The sequence below is a fragment of the Myotis brandtii genome, unplaced genomic scaffold (genome assembly GCF_000412655.1).
Source record: "Myotis brandtii unplaced genomic scaffold, ASM41265v1 scaffold56, whole genome shotgun sequence".
Taxonomy (NCBI): Eukaryota; Metazoa; Chordata; class Mammalia; order Chiroptera; family Vespertilionidae; genus Myotis; species Myotis brandtii.
This window is the reverse complement of record NW_005370080.1, coordinates 2685842-2705528: the sequence shown is the minus strand read 5'-3', so window position 1 is coordinate 2705528 and position 19687 is coordinate 2685842. Positions and strand designations below refer to the sequence as shown.

At 42.9% G+C, this 19687-nt stretch overlaps 1 protein-coding gene across 1 annotated transcript; it reads left to right on the top strand.

The window, feature by feature from the left end:
* Positions 1 to 8995: 8995 nt before the first annotated feature.
* On the top strand, positions 8996 to 16087 carry EDN1 (endothelin 1). Its single transcript, XM_005878424.2, has 5 exons — positions 8996 to 9559; positions 11161 to 11320; positions 12714 to 12872; positions 13250 to 13363; positions 14854 to 16087. The coding sequence occupies exons 1-5, from the start codon at positions 9496 to 9498 to the stop codon at positions 14954 to 14956; spliced, it is 600 nt and encodes a 199-aa protein (XP_005878486.1). The 5' UTR covers positions 8996 to 9495; the 3' UTR covers positions 14957 to 16087.
* Positions 16088 to 19687: the final 3600 nt, after the last annotated feature.

Sequence of the window (19687 nt, the reverse complement as noted above, 5' to 3'; positions counted from 1 at the left end):
CAGGAGAGTAAATGTCTTCCTTTATATACCTTGATAACTTGGTCTGATTAATAGCATATTCTTTAAAAACTTTTTAGAGGTTTTCTTTTTTTCAATCCTCACACAAGGATATGTTTTTATTGATTTTTTATTTTTAGAGAGAGAGAGAGAGAAAAGAAGAAAGAGGGGGAGGAAGAGAGAGAAACATCTATAGGATGCCTCCCATCTGGGCCCAGACAGGGATCAAACCCAAAACTTAGGTATGTACCCTGACCTGGAATTGAACCTGCAACCATTTGGTGTACTAGGATGACACTCCAACCAATTGAGCCACCCGGCCAGGGCAATAGCATATTCTTTTGACATTAATAGTAATGGTATGGTCCACAATAACCTTTAACAGGCACTAATGAAGAGCATATTTGAATACTTTCTCCTTAACAGAGTTATAAATTGGAAAATTGAAATTCTTCATTCTCTGTTTTCTTACTTGAGGCATTTTAGTGCTTTGCTTTATATATGATTGGCTTAGTATCTCTAAAGCCCAATAGAAAATTTCTATAACAAATTTCATCCCAAATTTTAAAAGATTATAGTCAAAGTGAAAGGGACTTTTAGCCTCAGGTAATTTTTTTCTCTTTTGATATTTACAAACTACGTTTTCTCCACTGCTCACTGTATACCTTGAGTTCTAAGTGTCTACTAAAATTAGGAAGATCTCATGTGCTCAGCCTCGGAACCATATTTTCATTATGATGGCCTAATCCTTCCTCTTTCAGACATCTGTTACATTGTCCCTGTGTTTCAGTGGTTTTGTGTGTGTGTGTGTGTGTGTGTGTGTGTGTGCGTGCTTACTTTTCATACTGAGGATCTGTACTGTTATTTAAAATTTTGATATTAAGTGTTTCCCCCCAGTCAACATCCAGTAATAGAATGTTTATAAGACTGTTTTTCTTTAATACCCTCTGTCCTTCTTTAATACTTCTTTTACATGCTCCACTTGGCAATGCCTTCCTTCCCTCGCCACCTTTTTTTTCTGTATCCTTGTCTTAAAAAGAATTGCACATGGATCTCTGTATGCTTCACTAATTAAACTTTTCCAATTGACATGGTTGTTGCCATCCTTTGATGTACAGCCTCAACTAACCACTTTCATTTCTGCCTCTTGGACAAGGAGCAGATGGATGCTATTTTCTCGTTTTGCAATGGGAAAGGCAGATAGAGAGGCTAAGTACTTTGTTGAAGTGAAGGGTAATTTAATTGCTTGATACTGGTTCCTGCTGAATTGTAAAACTTATATTTGGACCATGCCATTATTAAGAGTTTCACTTTCCTAAGAATTGGGTGTTGTCATAATTGACATCTTGGTTAAGTTATAGATTGGGTCACTTTCCCTAGTTAAGTTCTATTTTTCCAGTGTGTTCTTTTTGCTCCCATTCTTCAGTTGGGTGGTGGCTACTCCAAAAGTGATTATCTTTTTAAAATTCTGGTTTCCTTGGAAGGGACCAAAACCATTGAAAAAATTACTGAGAACTTATTACTTATCATTTATTATGTTATGTATCTAGGCTTTTGAACCAATATTATATCATCTTTAAGTGAAAGGAATAAAGTAAGTATAAAGTTGATTGAAAGAAGATAAAAAGCATAATTGGGATTAAAAGGTCCTAGCTGTTTGCCAGTCATCCTTTCAGAGCAAGGGGAAAACACATATCTTCATCAACATATATAGAAGAAGATGTTAACCAATCACCATTGGAGAGGTGGTTGTTTGGCTAGAAATCTCTGTGCATGCTGAAAATCTATGACCTTTGTCCCATGTTGTCTCATTCAAGTCATCAAGTGGCAAAATGCTCCTTAGAAGGAGGAGGGGAATGGGAGAGAATTGGGGGAAAGGAGGCCACTGGTGCAGAGACCTGGCCATTAGTCCAAAGAGATAGTTTCTTCCAGATAATGTGTAAAAATAGAATGGGTGCTGGGGGAGAAGGAACATTCAGAAAGAAACAATGCTGTAAAATGCTTTATCTAGAAAATATTAGTCCTCCCTGACAAATCTTGAAACAACTTTGGAAAAAAATGTCTTTAAACAAACTACTTTGCAGTTCACAAGATCTTTTCCATTTTGCAACAAGATAATGTGCTTTACATGGACATTATCAGTTTCAAGATTCTCTAACTCATGCGTCTCTGCTTCCCTCACACCCGGGAGGGAGGAGGGCTGCACACTGGGCCGGGGCTCCCTGTCTGATCCTTTCCTCCTCTTCGTCTCCCTCCTCACCCCCTCTCCTGCTCCCCTTTCCTCTCTTACAGCGGGTCTTCAATACTGCTGTCTCCAAAGTCCTACAGCGGCCTGAACTTCAGCCATAAGCAGATGGCTCTTATATGCCTTCATTTCATTCCATTTTTCTTTCTCCGTATTTCTCTAAAATAAAGTACATAAGGTAGCAACAAACACAATGTCATCACTCCACATTCTTTGTTCTTATGAGTTACATGTAGGAAAGGAATATATGTACTTCAATGCCTTTGACTGACCTCACTGTCCATAGTAAAATCTACACTTAGGGAAAGACAACAAGTAGTGCATTTTAAATAATAGTAACAAAACGTACGTGGGATTTTTTTAAGCTTCACAGAAAAATAATTTTAAAGGCATCAATTTCCAGGAAAATGATTCTCGCAACCACTCCAAAGATTTTTTTTTTTTCATCAAAAGAACAAATGGAAAAAAAGTGCAAATGCCAAATGAAACAAACCCCTTAGCATTAAATATATTCTGGAGCTTGTGAAACTACATTTGCATTTTTAAATGAATCCAAATGCCTCTTTAAAATAGTAACCCGCTTTTCCCCATTTTCCCCCCTAAGATGACAACCAGTAATAAATATTCTTTTTTTCTTTTTTTTGCTGCATACTCATATTTGGAAAAAAATATTTTGCCGAAACCGGTTTGGCTCATTGGATAGAGCGTCGGCTTGCGGACTGAAAGGTCCCAGGTTCGATTCCGGTCAAGGGCATGTACCTGGGTTGCGGGCACATCCCCAGTAGGAGATGTGCAGGAGGCAGCTGATCGATGTTTCTCTCTCATCGATGTTTCTAACTCTCTATCTCTCTCCCTTCCTCTCTGTAAAAAATCAATAAAATATATTTAAAAAACATATTTGAAGAGAAATTCCCTTTTTTAAAAATTATAGTTTAGGGAAGGAGGTTTGAATTACTTATAGGTAGGCAGCAGGTAGGTATAATGAAATTAATTCTTGTATTAAATCTTTTTTCAGGAAGGAAGAGAGACAAGAAGAAAAGTGGGAAGCCAGAGAACTTTTAAAAAACTCTGTGGTAAATATTTTCTTCCCCTTGCAAATGGCTGAGTCCAAAAAGGAGATTTGCAAAATGTGGGAATAATTTTAATTCATTTAATATTTTTTAATACAAATAACATCCAGACCTTCTAACAGTGACATAGTTCACATGATGAACTGTCAAAATCTGAGCTTCTGCACTAAGAGGAGTTGTTCATGGTTCCTATGGCTTTGCCTTTTAGTGGTCACGTTCATCCATAAGACTACAGAAATCACAGTGTAGAAACTATAGACACTCTACATTCTACTCGCACATTACAGAGATATTGGAAATATTAAACCGCGTATTTCACCTACACAATCATTGGCCATCTGGTCCTACTGAAATCCAAAAACCTAACTGTCTCGTTAAAATGTCCTGCCCCTCTTAGATATTTCCTGTCCTTTGCCACAGCTCCTAATTCCTCTCATCTTTGAAGATCTTTCCTGCTATCCTTTAAAACCTCCATTCAGCCTCTTTCATGCCAAGATTATTTCTTGAATCATTTAGTACCTTGTGTTGTCATAGCCCTCATGTCAGCTTCCTTGTAGGTACCTAAGCTTTCCTCAGTTCAATGATTATGCTCCAACACCCCACCCCCACCCCCGTTGCTTTTCCCCTAGTGGCTTTAATTAATCCCATGTCAGCCTATTGACTCTTGAATATGAAATCCACCTTACCCTTACCATTGGAACACAAAGTACCTAGAATTACAGTTGACACCCAATGGGAGCTCAGTAAACATATATGCACATGAAATTAGAGAAATTGAATAATAGAATCTTCCTGGTTTCAGATTTCTAATATAAAAATGAATTTCAAATGAATAAGTTTCTTGCTACTTTCCTAGGATATCTTTTTAAATTTCAGCAGGACACCAAAGACCTTTTATTACATAGAAGTTGAGAAAGAGATAAGAATTTGGGCTTGTTATTTGCCTTTATATATGAGGTGGGAAACAAAACTTATTTGGGGGATAGAATTGATAGATAACATTGTATAAGTTTAAGGTGTACAACATGTTGATGTGACACATTTATGTATTGCAAATTATTACCACTCCATCATCATAATTACCATTTCATTTTGGGGGTCAGTACATTGAAGATCTACTCCCTCAGCAACTTCCAAGTATATAATACAGTATTGTTAATTATATTCACAATCCTGTGTGTAAGATACTCAGAACTTATTCATCTTTTAACAGGAACTTTGACCAACATCTCCCCATTTCCCTCATCACCCATCCCCAACCCTTGGTAACCATAGTTCTTAAAAAACAAACAAAAATTGCTTGGTTAGAATTAAATGGAGTCATGAAAAGGGGTTGACAGCAGTGGACTTGAAACCACAGTCAGCCTACTGAATGTCACAAATACGCAATCAGCTGAAAGAACCATAAAGGCAGGCACATTTATATGGCACCTGCCCTCCAGAATTAGTTTCTTTTACCATCCCATTCAAACACATGGAAGGGAGGCTCATCTAGAATGACTACATAAGTTAGGTTTAATGAAATGACTTGAATGTACTCCACTCACCCACAAGTGGTCATCTTTTTAAATCCCTGCATCAGAATCCCTTTGGTTCCACATGTCATAAGTGACAATTAAAATTACAGAAAAAAATATGATGTGGCAGTCACTGACCATCTACTTTTGTAGTCTCTCTCTGATGTCTGACATTACAATTTCGTTCCCATTTCAATCTATAGCGTCAGGTGTGTGTGTAGTGGAGAGGGTGTGTGTGTGTCAGTGAAGACACTGGAAAGAATATTTAAATTTGGGATAGAGAGTTGAAAATATGATAAAGGATAACTGCTTAAAGAGAAGTATCAACTAGGAATTTTTTGGATATATAGAAAGTCTTTGTTTTTCTAAATTCTATTTCTTTGAGGTGCATCCATATGACAGTTTGATGTGGAATTGTTGGAGCCTATCTTGGAAAGTAGAGGTCAGAGAGCGGAACTAAACCAGGTCTTAATTCTTAACATAATAAGGTGTAAGGCATTGCAGCAGAAGGAACAGTGTTCCCCAAGAGTGGTAAATATGCTCGTGTTGGTTTATAGGGTACATGGTCAAATGCTTTTTATTTCCAACTGCTTGATAGACACATAATTATGTTCATTTTAACATGTATTAGGCTATGATTTCTGTACATTATTTAATCATATAAATATGTATATCATTTAACTATACAAATCATGATATCATGTATATTATTACTTAGAATAATAGTGATAATAAATTTCCTTAATATCATTCAAGTAAAGGAAGTCAGATGGATGGAAAAATATTCAGTAAAAATGTGTGGGTGGCACACAAATATGACGAAAGTTGTGAAAGAGGCGTATGAATTACTGAGGTTTGAGAAATGCTAGTCAAAGAACTGGATATATTCTTTTAAACTAAACACTTGCTACCTGTCATTGTTTTATGAATGAAAGTGTTAAGGAAGTAGAGATGCATACGTTATTTGTTTTTAAAGTGCATGAGATGAATCTGTCCTGAGTATCATCAACCATGTTCCTGTGCTAAATCAACCATTCCGTTGTGGACTGTGAGAGAAGCTGTGTTTGTTCATAACTCCGGGAGGTGTATAATGAATGTCTACAGTGCACTCTTTCACAACAGCGCTATGCAAAGTAGGAACGTGAAACAGTCAACACCATAGGACTGGTCCAGTGGCCTGGATAGCTTCACCGGGCCTGCAGTAAGCTAGTTCCCCATGCTCTGTGCTGTCATCAAGTGACTTAACGGCTCTTGTTTTTGCTGAGCTAAATGCAACATCTCGCACCAGCTTTATTGGCCTGGCAAAGTTGCAAATTTTATTACGCAAAAGTTGAGAAGGAGCAAAGCTAAAGAGTGCTAAAAACAGTACACTTTGCTACTGTGTAGTATCTGTATTTGGGGCTCAGAGGGTTTATTTATAGATATCTATTAATACATAGCAAGAGATACAGAAAGAAACATAAAAATACCTTTATCAAATAGTTTAGAGAATTCAAGTGTAACAGCCAAAGAACAGTAATAGCAAACTGTTCCACTGGGGGGAAAAGCCATCCTCGTCACTTCTTCTCTGCCTTCCCTTTCCTCTCTGAGGACTGTGGCTACAAAGAGCCTCTCCCTTCCTAGGTCTTGGAGGGGTGGGGTGTGGAGGGAGGTGGGATCTCCAAGTTTATTCCTTTGTCCAGCTCTTTTAACCTCCTCCTCTCCTACCTCCCTCTCTAGCAATGCTTCAAGTGAAGGAGAGGTGGGAACTTCTAGCTTGTAAAACTGGTTTGTTGGGCTTCTTTCTCCTTCCCCTCTCTTGCTTCTTGGGAAATTTACTTGCTGGGCAGCTGCCTGGCAGTGCCATAGCTGCCTTTTCTGGGTTTGAAAGGGCTTCTCCTTCCTTCTAAAGAGGGCAAAAGGGGCTGCCGTGAGAGGTGGGGGTGGGGAGATGGACAGAGAAGGCAGATGCCACCATTCCCCATGACACACAAAGAGAGAGAAATGGAAATACACACACATACACAACTGTACACATGTTGGAAACGGGATTCAAAGACATGGGCCAAGATTGTACAGTACTTGGAACGATGGGACCCTCCCAGGTCTGAAACCCTGTGCGTTTGCTTTAGCAGAGCCCTAGGAGGCCCAGGGTGAGAGGTGTGGGGCCAGATCACTGCCACCCACTTTTTGTTTTTATAATTAAAATACATTCACAGGATTTTACAGGATGACACAGACAGGAGATGAGAGGAGGGAGGGCTGTGGGAAGGCGTGTGGGCAGTTTAATTTTGCTGCATTTCTCCACCTGAGTGTTGGGTGCTGTTGGCACCTGCAAGGGCAGCCTTACCAAGGTGGGGGTGGCTGCGGAGAGACGGGCTTCCCTGCTGGGGGGTAGCCAGGCAGGACCCAGAGAGACTGGGAAGGGGGAGGGCCATTATTTCTAGGGAGGAGCTCAGGACAGGTTGGTCCTGGCTGTGACCAGTGTTTTGTCAAAGTTGCAAGGAGGTTAAAGAAAGGGTGTGTGTGTGTGTGGGGGGGGGACCCCTGCCAACACACATTTCCCACACCACCTTTCCCTTCATGGGACAAGCTTGGATCTTGTGAATGTGACATCAGCTCTCCTCTGCTGTCCCTGTGGTCTGCTGGGGGGAGGAGGTTGGGACACACTGGCCAGAGCTGGCTTCCTGCTTGGTGCCACCCAGTCCTAGGGGCAGCTGTGCCCACCCCAGCCCCCAGAGCTGGGCTGAGGTCAGCATAGGGAGAAAGCAGAGGGCCCAGGCAGAGGCCCCAGGGGAGTGGGTGTGGAGGGAGGATCCTTGTCTCTCCTCCAGCTCCAGCTCTTGCTGGGTGGCTCTTTTAGGGGACAGATCTTATTATGGAACTGACACTGATACTGTTACTGTCTCCCCAACTGTGGTGGCTCCCAGGGAGGTCCAGGGGACCCCAGTGTGCTCAGGTCCACAGCTTTGGTGTTGGAATAAGACCTGTCCTTTTGATTCTAGAGGTGAAGAGCAGGCAGGGAGAAGGAGGAAGAAACCATTCTTGGGTTCCTCGTGAGTACAGTATTGGAAATGGGTCCACATTTGAATCCTCCCCACTTCCCCCTCCACAGGTGAGGACATTGGAGTGATACAGGATGAGGACATGGAGGAGCCATCTATCTGATGGAGTCCCTAAGTGCTGGATGTAGACTCATCCTTTCCTGTGCAGAGAAGATGCTCTGAGTTCATCCCATCGGCCTTCGCAGTGCACTGTGGTTACCTGGTGGGGGTGTGGGGGTGGAGTGTGTATTTCAAGGTTAAACAGGCAGGAAATTGCTTTGATAATGTAAATGCATTACTAAACGTGAGGCATTGTCTGATCCCTTTGTTCAGCATCCCATTTCTCCTTCCCAACACCACCGAGCTTTGTACAAGAACACCCCTTCGCCCTAAATGAAGGCAAAGGAAAAGTCCCAGGAAAGGTGTCCCTACGCAGGGAGTAAATGGCATGTTCTGAGGGGCACCCCTTTCCTATGGGAGGCGCCATTCCTTGCCCTGCTGCAGCTCCCACCTCAGGTGGCCTTCCCTTATGTTATTTGGAAGCCAAGGCTTTTATTTTCTGTCTCCATAAAACATCAGCCCTTTGCTCTTCGTCTCCCCCTGGCGTTCCTCTTCTGCTGTTTCTTAAAATTCGTGTTACTGAACGAGGTGTTCCCCACAGGAGAGAAAGGTGGGCACAGGAAAACCTTGGGGGTGACTCCTCACCACTGACACTGAAAGAATTGGGTATGACCTGAAAGCGCTCTATTTTTTTAAAAAAACTTCCTTTCTTTGCGATGACCTCTTTCGCCGTGGACGCAAAGAAGTTCAGCAAAAAGGACTTAGGGGAGGGGCTCGAAGAAAGAGAAAAAAGTTGGATATTCCTAAAAAATTTGTCCCCCAGTGGGGGGAAGTGACTAGGGAGAGCGCTCCCTTGTTTGATCAACGCTAAGCAATCGGAGGGACATAAAAGGAAAATGAAGCGAACAACAATTTTAAAAAAATTCCCCTCACACAATACCATCTATTTAAACGTACTCATACTTTTCATACCAATGGTATGACTTTTCTGGAGTCCCTCTTGTGATTCTTGAACTCTGGGGCTGGCAGCTTGCAAAGGGGAAGCAGACTCCAGCGCTGCACGGGCAGGTTTACCAAAGGTCTCCAATGGGTATTTTCTTTTTCTTAGCCCTGCCCCTGGATTGTCAGACGGCGGGCGTCTGCCTCTGAAGTCAGCAGTGATTTCCTCTAGAGCCCAGCCTTATCTCCGGCTGCACGTTGCCTGTTGGTGACTAATAACACAATAACATTGTCTGGGGCTGGAATAAAGTCAGAGCTGTTTACCCCCACTCTATAGGGGTTCAATATAAAAAGCTGGCGGAGAGCTGTCCAAGTCAGACGCGCTCCTGCATCTGCTGGGGCGAGCCGCGAGGGTCCCTGGTCTCCGCTGCTGTCCCCGACGCCACCGGCTGCGCGCGTCCTCAGACCGCTCCCACTGCCTCTCTCCCGGCAGAAACTTCTTTCCTCCCCGCTGAGGAGCTCCGGGGCTGCCGGATCGGATCGCTCTGAGAGCAGAACAACCAGAAGCGCTTAGGGGAACTGAAGCGGCGTCTCTTCGTTTCTACTCTGGGCTTAGTTTGCAGGGAATTCTGATTGTTTTCAGAATGGATTACTTCCCCGTGATTTTCTCTCTGCTGTTTGTGGCTTTCCAAGGAACTGCAGGAACAGGTAGGCGCGTTGGCTTGTAAATCTCTGGATGTGAATGTCTTCTTATCCGCCTTAATGCTTTCCTTGCTTCTGTTTCCCCCCTTCTTTTTATTTCTGTAGCTCAGATATCAAGTCTCTGGAAATTACTACTCAAAGCTACTTAAATTTTCTAGTGGGGGAAAAAAATCCACTATTGAACACAATTGCTCCTGGAGCATTAAAATGACATTATTGTTATTGCACAGTGTACTTAATTGGCTTTTAACAATGAATTCAAGAAACATAAAGACAAGCTATAATTTAGCCAAATGTATATTTGCAATGTATGTGTTCATACAGGTAATAGGACGCATAGGAACGGAGATCTTATTCAAATGCTGTTTTATTAGTGTGTTAATCTGCAAAATATTTAAACCTTTCAGCTTGAAGCCAAGGAATTTTATTCAAGCCATCCAAGCAATATTTGAGCAGTAAGATCACCTGCAGAACAGTCTGTTGAATAACCCCCCCAGGCGGTTTCAGGGCGAAGCAGATGTTTTCTTTAAAATTTGTCATTATTGACTGTAGGTTTCTTTTGGCAGATTTTTGGCACCCAGAACAGTGTGAGCTCTATCTTCAGTTTTGTTCACCTGTCCTGGGAGGGGAGCTGGGATAAGTCTTGGCTGCTTACAGATTTAGAAAGAACGTGTGCATCTGCCCAGTCCCCCTTCTAGGGTCAATGCACTTGTTTTGTCTTTTCATGACCCTGACTAAAGAGAAAGGATGTCAAGGGAATGAAAATCCTGGAATGTGTCTGATCATGTGAAATGTACAAAATTGGGCAGATAAGCTGCATGGCTAACTCATCAGGAAGAAGAGCCGGTGCTGCAGCGGGAGCGGGAGGCGGTGATCCCACACATGCCCGCTGCCCTGGGGACTCCGAAGTCAACATCCCCAGAGCCTTGGCTAGGTCCCCCCAGCCGCTGCTCAGCTGCGCCTTAGGTCAGTGGTTTCTGTGGAGGTGACCGCCTGGAATAAATGTGAAGAGCGGCTTTCTCTTCTTTCCCTCCAATCATCCCCCCAAAGTTCTTGACCTCCACCTAATTTCAAAGGGTATATATCACCTGGGCCACTCTCTGCCCTACACACATGTGAAGTGGTGGGTACGCCCCTAACCAGAAGGCCATTCTGCATGGGACAGAGGCTCCAAACCTCGGAACAGGCAGGGGATTTATTCAGTTCTAGCCTTTTTGTCATCCGTCAATTTTAAGCCACTGCAGGTTGTGCTGTCTGTCCTACTAAGTGTCAGGCAGGAGCCAACCCAGATTCTAACAGGCAGCATTTACACGCATTTCCTTGAAGGTTGCTTCGAAGGGGCTGGTAACTCCCTTTCCAGGTGGTTGTTTCTTCTGCACTTGTGCAATCTCTCTGAAGGTCGATAAGGCAGTGGGGTAAAGGTGAAGTCATGGTAAGGAGGGAATAAATGAAGAGCCCTTTCCCTCTGTGTTCCCTGCTGAGGGCAGGCTGTAGGCTTCATCTGCTCTGTTCTGCTCTGCTCTGCTCGTCCTGGCATCCATCTGTGATGCAGTGCACCCCTGGCCTCCGATGGGACACCCCCACTGACCTGCTCTTTCTCTCCCCAGCCGTCTTGGGCGCTGAGCTCAGCACGGGGGCGGACAGCGGAAGAGAGGAGCCCTCTCCCAGTGCACCCCGCCGCTCCAAGCGCTGCTCCTGCTCATCCCTGCTGGATAAAGAGTGTGTCTACTTCTGCCACCTCGACATCATCTGGATCAACACTCCCGGGTGAGTCTCTAGAGGGCATTGCAACCCTAGTCATTCCATTGCTCTGCCTTAACCAGAGAGGGGAGCCCAGTTACTTTCCTGGGAAGCATGCAGTTTGCTTTTCTGCCAACATGGAACTGACCCCTGGGGAGGGCGCAGTGCCCCTCCATTCCTGAAAAGAACAAGGCAGCTTGGTTCTTAGCAGCAGAAGGGAGGGTCTTCTGAGGCCTGTGGCTCAGACCACTCATGGCAGGAAGACTGTGAAAGACCTGACAGCAAGCAGGAGGCTGCCACACATTCTGAGGAGAGACTTCAAGTGTGGGGACAGGGGAATGGTCTCTCAGTGGGATCTGCTGGGGTTCAGGGAATAAGTTGCTGAGGTCACATGGCTTCTCATGGGAGGGTAAAGACTTAAGAGGCAGAGAGATCAAAGAGATTCATAATCCAATCCCTCCACTTTATGCAGACAAAAACGGAGACCCCAAACATTGAAGCCACTTGTGCAGGAAAGAGTTCATGGCAATGCTAGACTGAGAACCCGGGAGTCCTGACTCCTCTGTACTTTGCTGTTAGAAAAGCCCATTTCAAGACAGTAATAGAAACATGATCCATAGATGTCTCTTTTGCTTCCAGAGTGAGGAAGGCACTTTCCGCCCTTTCCCCCTGAAAAGTAGTTCACCCATCAGAAGCAGTCATAAACAAAACCACCTTTATGGTGCCTGCAGGGCCCCAGTATAGTAAAGGATGACCAAAATCAAATCACATTAAACACACCTACAGAAGCCTAATACTTAGTAAGGTGGATAATTCTTCCAAGGGGAGGACTTTATTTCTTAAGCAAGAATCAAAACAAGCACATTGGAAATTACTGGAGAGCATTCTGGCAAGGAGTCCTTCTATGGTCATATCAGCAAATTGCAGACATGCCAACCTGGGCATCCTCCCGCCCCCTCAGAGGGGACTTCTAGCCTTATCGTAGGATCGGAATTGAACACAGGTATTCCAAGTCTTGCGAGTCATGGTTTTTAAGTCTCTATACCCCTCCCCCCAGTATCTATTGCTAAATGGAATGTTATAAAAGGAAGAAAATATGAAACAGATACTAAAACAGAGATGTCATAATTTTGGACCAAAAAACAATGCTGCTTGTGTCGAGAAGAAATTGAACTTTGTTAAGAAATGGAATTGAATTGAATTAGAAAAACTGGTTTCTTCTGGTTGGGTATATACATACACTCAGGGCCCCTGACAGACGTGTGATCCTAACTTGTCACACCTCATGCTCCCAAGTTTTGCCACCAAACAGCATGTGGTGAGCTCCGTGTGTTCCAATGGGACGAGTTTACCCCATAGAATGCAGCGTTTTGAAGACTGTGAATCATGCTAATATCTTTTGTTTCTCTTTTGATAATAGGAAAATTGTTCCATATGGACTTGGAAACCCTCCTAGGACCAAGCGATCCTTAAAGGATTTATTTCCTACAAAAGCAACAGACCGGAGGGACAGATGCCAGTGTGCCAGCCAAAAAGACAAGAAGTGCTGGAAATTTTGCCAACCAGGAAAAGAACTCAGGTGAATAGAAATACCTTTGCTTTCAAACAGTTTTATGTTCTCCTGACCTCCTTCCTATTATAATGCTGCAAATAAGAAGCACAAACTTCCAGTAGTAAAATAAGTAAGCCATGGGGAGGTAGTGCACAGGACAGAAAAAATGCCAATAATATCGTAATAACTTTGCACAGTGACAGATGGGTACTAGACTTATGGTGGTGATCACATCTCAAAGTCTATAAATGTAAAATTACTATGTTGTACACCAGAAACTAATATAATACTGAATGGCAACTATACTTTAATAAGTATTTTTAAGAAAAAGAGATTAACAGAGACATTGTGAACAACTGAAGGTACCATTGCTGAAATGTTTTTCCCTGCGTGTATTTTAACAGGGACCAAGACACTATGGAGAAAGGCTGGGCTAATCACAAGAAAGGAAAGGACTGTTCCAAGCTTGGAAAGAAGTGTATTCATCAGCAGCTGGTGGAAGGAAGAAAAATGAGAAGGTAAGAGGCTCCTAAGAACCACTAGTTCCACCACCAATGCTAATGGACTGCTCCCCTAGCCACTCTTAGCTTGACTGGAGAAAGGCTCAGGAAACAATAGCAAAGGGGCTCTTCATAGTCTATAGATTAAAAAGAGCAAAGGAATCCCTCTCAAATCTTTTTCTGAAGGAGTTGAAAGCAGGTCGCTGCCGACTTTGGCGATCTTTAGCACACGCCCGTCAGTCTAAAGGTCGATTTTTCCAAACAAAGTATATCTCCAGACACCTTTGTCATTTGGTCATACCCAGTCTTTGCCTCTCTGAGTCAATACTTTTCCCGAGAACCTAAAAATAATTTCAGGGAGAGGTCTCTCTCTCTCTCTCTTACTCTTTTTAAATCAAAGTGTCATGTATGATCAAGTTCTTCAAACAGCAGCAGTTACTCAAATGGCCAAAGGGAAAATAAAGTTATTAGGTAAGGTTGGTGAGAGTTAGAACATGCCGTTTTTAGGGTTTATTTATTTATTTTTAATAAGGGAACACATTTGGTGGAGAGCCAACACCATTCCCAAAAGCTCGCTCGTTTTCTCGTTAGGCATGAGCTGGGGCAGAGAGGAACCTGGGTTAGGCAACCCCATAGGCTTGCCTTGAGCAGCTCCACGGTGATGACCCTTTCAAACCCTAAACGTTGTGGAATTCGCAACCTGGAGGGAAGAAACTTGCTTTCAGATCTGTCACATGTCCTCCACTTCCCTCTCATGGCCTGTGGAAACTTTTCCTAGAAACTCAGTGGCAAGACGTTCTATGACCCAAGTGTTCTGTGCACAGGCCTGGCCGTCATGAACTGCTTCTGGGTTGTTTACTACGAGGCATGGGACACCCTCAGCTGTCTGTGGCTCCAGACTTGCCAGTGCAGTTTCCGTAGTTATGTTATGACCTCAGGCCACTCATGCTCCCTAGATCCCAGGATTACATAAACCACAGTTTCTGAACTGACCTAGAAATTACTTTTTATCAGTTTCTGTTATATAAACTATTATATTTTGCAACTTGTCCCTCTTTCTTTCTCCTGTCAAAACAAACAAACAACAACAAAAATATTAAACCTTCAAAAAAAAAGTTTGTTTTAATTGTCAACATTTGCTTTGGGCCTACGTGTAGTGTATACCTTTTAAAACTTTTTTCCCACTAAGGGTGGGATGGGGATACAAAAAAAAAAGAAAAAAGGAAAAGAGCATACCTGTAGTTTACCTTAAAATTGTACTTTGAAATTGTATTTAATGCCCAATTACCTTTAGATATGAGCACATTACTCTTTCTCTCTGCACCCCTTCCCCATTTTAGGCACCAAGACAGGCTTTATTTGCACCTGGGGTTAGCAAAGGGCCCATGGTGGTGAAAGTTCAGAAACCAGAATTAAATTTGTTTGTGCCAGACTAATTTCAGATATGTCTTTTGCCCAGGAATGATTTTTTTTTTTTAAATCACATTTGTTTTCTCTTGTCTTAATAGGTTGGAGGCCATCAGCAACAGCATCAAAACTTCTTTCCGTATCGCAAAGCTGAAAGCCAAGCTCTCCGGAGAGAAGAAAGTGACCCACAACCGAACACACTGATTACAGCCGTCGCGTCCGAAGCCTCCTCCTCCACAGAGACAGCGTGCTGCGCGGCTGGCTGACCGCTCTCTCTCCACACTGGCCTGCATCACAGCAAAAGCATCCTTCCTACTTAGAGCATTTCTTGCTCCAGCCTGGCCACGGATCAGCGTCCTCCTTCTAAACATTCCAAAAACGGTTAAGGAGTCCCCTGACCCATCTTCATTGACTTCCATCAGTGGTAACTGCTTTTGTCTGTCCTCCTTTGGAGTGACAATGGACCATTCTGAGAAAGCAGAGAGACACGATGACTTGTAAATTATGGTGGCTTCCTCCACAGGGAGGAGAGGAGACTCCACTTGCCGGTGGGGTTCCTGAAGAGGGTAGGAAGGAAGTGTTTGTGTCTCACTCAGGCGCCCGGCACAGTTCAGGGAGAAACTGCATCGTCCAGGAAGAGATTTCCTAAGGAATGCACAAATTGAAAACATACTCGAGTTAAAAACAACAACAACTCCAAAATCTTTATTTTTTAATTCACAAAATGCAAAACTGAAACTGTTACTACTATAGATCAGGATGTGTTTCATAAATATGAGTCTACCTCACCTGTATTGCACTCTCGCACAGATATTTTCCCACCTTTAATTATTGCCTCCCAAACTCTTCCCCCTCCCCTCCTGTTACCCCCTCCCCTGATACCTCCATCCTAAATCCTAGCCTCATAGAAGTCTTGTCTAATGTGTCAGTGGTAGATATAACATTTTCATGGTAATCTACTAGCTCCGATCCATAAGAAAAAAGATCATTGAATCAGAAGATTCCCTTACCTTGATTTTTGGAAACGCAATGGTATAGGGTTGTTTATGAAAGACATTGAAGAGTAAACGTTGGTTGTGCTTTAAAGCAGTAAAATTATTTTTCTTTATGTAACTGGCAAATGGAAGAGATTGGATTAAATTTTGATGTACTTATTTTTTTATAGATATTTATATTCAAACAATTTATTCCTTATATTTACCATGTTAAATATGTCTGGGCAGGCCATATTGGTCTATGTGTTTTTTAAAAATGTATTTCTGAATGAAATTGAGAAAATGCTTTGTTTTGCCTGTCAAGGTAATGACTTTAGAAAATAAATATTTTTTCCTCTACCGTACTGATTTTGAGTCATTTCTGAAATTCCTAAGAAGTGGGCCAAAGTGGTAAGAATTACGAAGGGAAAGGATTAAAGCTGATTTGTAAGAAAGGTGACAATTAGAAGGAAAAAAGTCTTGGCTATTTTTTTTAAAAAAGAACTTGATCTGCAACTTTAGTTGCCTTTGGATCACATTAAAGTAAAATCAAAACCGAACCCAGCTTTAACCCCCCTGTCTTTCCAGAGTAGCAGCCTTCTGTTTCCCATTCACCTGAAAACACTCCAGGGACTGCATTCATTAGCTTTGCTGAGGCTACTAGGCAGGATCCAGCAGTTCAAGCTGATGTTGTGGTGAGAGGTGCTTTCTCCATTAATGGGCTGAAGGAAGCAACGGCAAGGCGACCTCTCCAAATGTGCTCAATTATACAGTTTCACACCCGCGAGGAAATGGCTGGCTCAGAGCAAGCGAGGGGCCCCCAGTGGCTTTATATTTGCACAGAGTAAGCATGTTGTTTATTCAGGAACACTGAGTACCCTTGATTCTTCATGGTAGCCCAGGACTGGACACATGCCTATGGAGGCAGAGGAACCAAATGCTGATCCTAGGTCTCCTGCAGCCCAGCACCACCCTCCTCTCCACTCCGCCTCAGCTGGCCCGGCAAGACCATTGCGGGTAGTAATATTGTAAATGGTTGTTACCAACTGAAGCCCATAGAGCTTGATCAGCTTATAAGAATCCTCACCACCCTTCTCTACTAGTGTCTGAAAGAATGTCTGGCATTCAAGAAATATTAGCTCACAGGGATCACTGTTGTCCAAACAGTGACGCATCTGAAAGATGTTAAATAACAGCCTTCAGGTGTGCTTCATTCTTTGTCAGTGTCCTGGACAGAGTTTCTATTCTTATTGGCATTGTTTCCCGTCTTTCACTTTTTTTTTTTAAAGGGACAGTGCAATGTCTTTGGGGAATTGCTTATAAAGCTCACTTTATCTAGCGAACTGTTTTCTCAGTGTGTGGTTCCTGAGGAAACTGTGACAATTTGTACATTTTGACAAGGGACTTGGCCTGAATTTAGCCACTATTTCACCCTCAGCAACCATTCAGTCTCCCTGCGTTTTGAGTTTTCTCATCTGTTAAGGGGGTTGGGGTGGGGATTTCTCTAACAGCTTCCAGAAAGGCTGAGACCAAAAACAAGTTGTGTTGGCACAGAAGAGTGAAGGTCTGAGCGTGGAGGATGTGGTCTAATACTTTTAAGAGGGATTGTAATGAGGAGAAACCACTGAGGAAAGAACAAAGGTGATAACATTTTCTTCCTCTTCCTTTAAAAAAAATATTTGGACTTTTAAAGCTGCTTCCCCCAAGTTCCCTGCTTGAGTAACTGGCAAGAAAAGTAAAAAGTATGAAGCCACTCTCCTAGGGCATGAGGGTCAGTAGTAAAATAAATGAAAAGGTTCACAGAAAATGAATATTTAAAAAATATACAGAAGATTCAATATTATTCATGGCTCACGCCGGCTTGAGGGGTGAACTGATGGGACAGTCTGTCATACTTCCTGCAATATTTTTAGGCAAGTGTGCTTTTTGGAAGCCCATTTAGGACAGATTTCTCTCTTCACACTAATTGCCAGGCAGAGCTTTGATCTCAGGACTCTCAGGACTCCAAGGACGAGAGGATCCTGGGTGGGCAGTGGTGACCTGTGGTGAAAGGAGGGGAGCCCACTAATGGATACTTCATCCCCCAACCCCAAGGGAATGACTTCTTTTGTGATGAAAACCATTGGCTTTAACTCTGCCCCTGCTTCCTGAAATACGTAGGGCATTATATACCAAGTAGAGTTCTCAGCACTCAGGATATCACACTAAGCTAGAGCTCTGCTAGGAAGACCCTAACGATTTAACAGCAATCCCTTATCATTGTAGAGGACTGTGTTTCCCATAGACTTTCACATCCCTTCTCCTATTGGACCCCCTCTGCCAACAATCTTTTGGGGATGTTGGGGCCATATTTTTATACCGATTTGACAGCCCAGGAAACAGATATACTGTGACTTGTCCAGACTCCTCCCTTCATTAGGCAAATAGCAATACTGAAACTCAGGACCCCTGACCCTTACTCCTTAAATTTCCTCAGAACTGAGGGGATAGCACTGGCCCTGAAGTTAAATTATCCTGCTAAAACTTAGGAGGGTAACTAATTTAATTATATTGAAAATCTTAAAACAGCACAACAACAGCAAATGGAACAGAATTCTTTTATTTTCAAGTGGTATTGAAATTTTGGGACATGCCTTTAAAAATAAAAGAAAAACAATTGTAACAAAGTTTGACTAAATTTAGATAAATTAACTAAACTTGTATTTAATAAAGTGAAATAATTCCACTGGAAGTCTCTTTCCTTAACCAAACAAGAAATCATTTTATAGCTCAAATGTTCTGCCAATTCTCTTTTTGCTACATGATCAAAAATGTGCTTTCACCATGTCAAGAATTCTCACTTGATATACACATAGAAATTGCTCAACCACCTGTCAACTTAAATATCTTCTCCAGGAACTTGATAAGATGCCAATTACTCTGCTATGGACATTGCTCACTGGTTTGTTCCCTCATAACTGGTTCATTTTGCTCTGAACAATGGCTATAGGTGGTGTCCCTCAGTTTGGTGAAAGACAAATGCACAAGACAATAAGAAGATGATTTTATTCAGGATATTACAATAAAGAAAATGTTCATTAATGAAGAATATTTCAAGTGAAGGAAGGAGGTCTGGGATTTTTACAGAGGCTGGTAGACAAGAAGTTGTCTACGAGTCTTATGGGAGTCATGAAGAAGAATGGAGATGGTCTTCTCTAAGTTGTTGAGAAAGGATTGAGGGGATTAAGCAAGTGCAGGGTGGTCTTTTGGGGTTAGCCATTTCTTAGAACACAAAAGGGGAAGGGAATTTCTTGACCCTGCTTTTGGGGAACACAGGGCTCAGATCAAGTTCAACTTTATCATCCACCTTTTTGTTCAAGATGAATATCATTCATCACTAAACAACTCAGCAGTGATCATAAACCTTCTGAGTGGGGTAAATTGGGGTTTCAGAAATAGTTTCTAAAGAAATCTATCTTCTGCAAAATCAGTTGAACCATCTGTACAGAAGTGATATAAAAGGTCAGTGATTTTAGGGTCTGGGAGATCAAACCCCTTAGAAAAGAATGCCTAAAATGAAAAAGAGAAATCTATACTAATAATAGCCTAGGTGGTCATCACACCCTGACGTCGTCACAAGATGGCCATCACAAGATGGCTTCACACACAGTTGAGGCGGGGCCCAACAGCCGCTCCCCTTGGTGAGGCCTGGGGGTCTTGCGGCTCTGTGCAGCGTGGAGGAGGTTGGTCCCAGTGGAGGAGGTGGGTTGCGGCAGGGGTGGGCAGTTGTGGGTGATCAAGCTGGCAGGGGAGGGCAGTTGGGGGCAATCAGGCTGGCAGGCAGAAGTGGTTAGGGGCAAACAGGCAGGCAGGCAGGCGAGCAGTTAGGAGCCAGTGGTCCCGGATTTTGAAAGGGATGTCCAACTGCTGGCAGTCAGACATCCCCTGAGGGGTCCCAGATTGGAGAGGGTGCAGGCCAGGC

What these genes read in the sequence shown, in the direction of transcription:
- EDN1 (XM_005878424.2), top strand. Translation starts at nt 9,496, where the DNA reads ATGGATTACTTCCCCGTGATTTTCTCTCTGCTGTTTGTGGCTTTCCAA. An exon ending in ATCTGGATCAACACTCCCGG is followed by an intron (nt 11,321 to 12,713) that starts GTGAGTCTCTAG and finishes TTTTGATAATAG; the next exon opens with GAAAATTGTTCCATATGGAC. An exon ending in GAAGGAAGAAAAATGAGAAG is followed by an intron (nt 13,364 to 14,853) that starts GTAAGAGGCTCC and finishes TTGTCTTAATAG; the next exon opens with GTTGGAGGCCATCAGCAACA.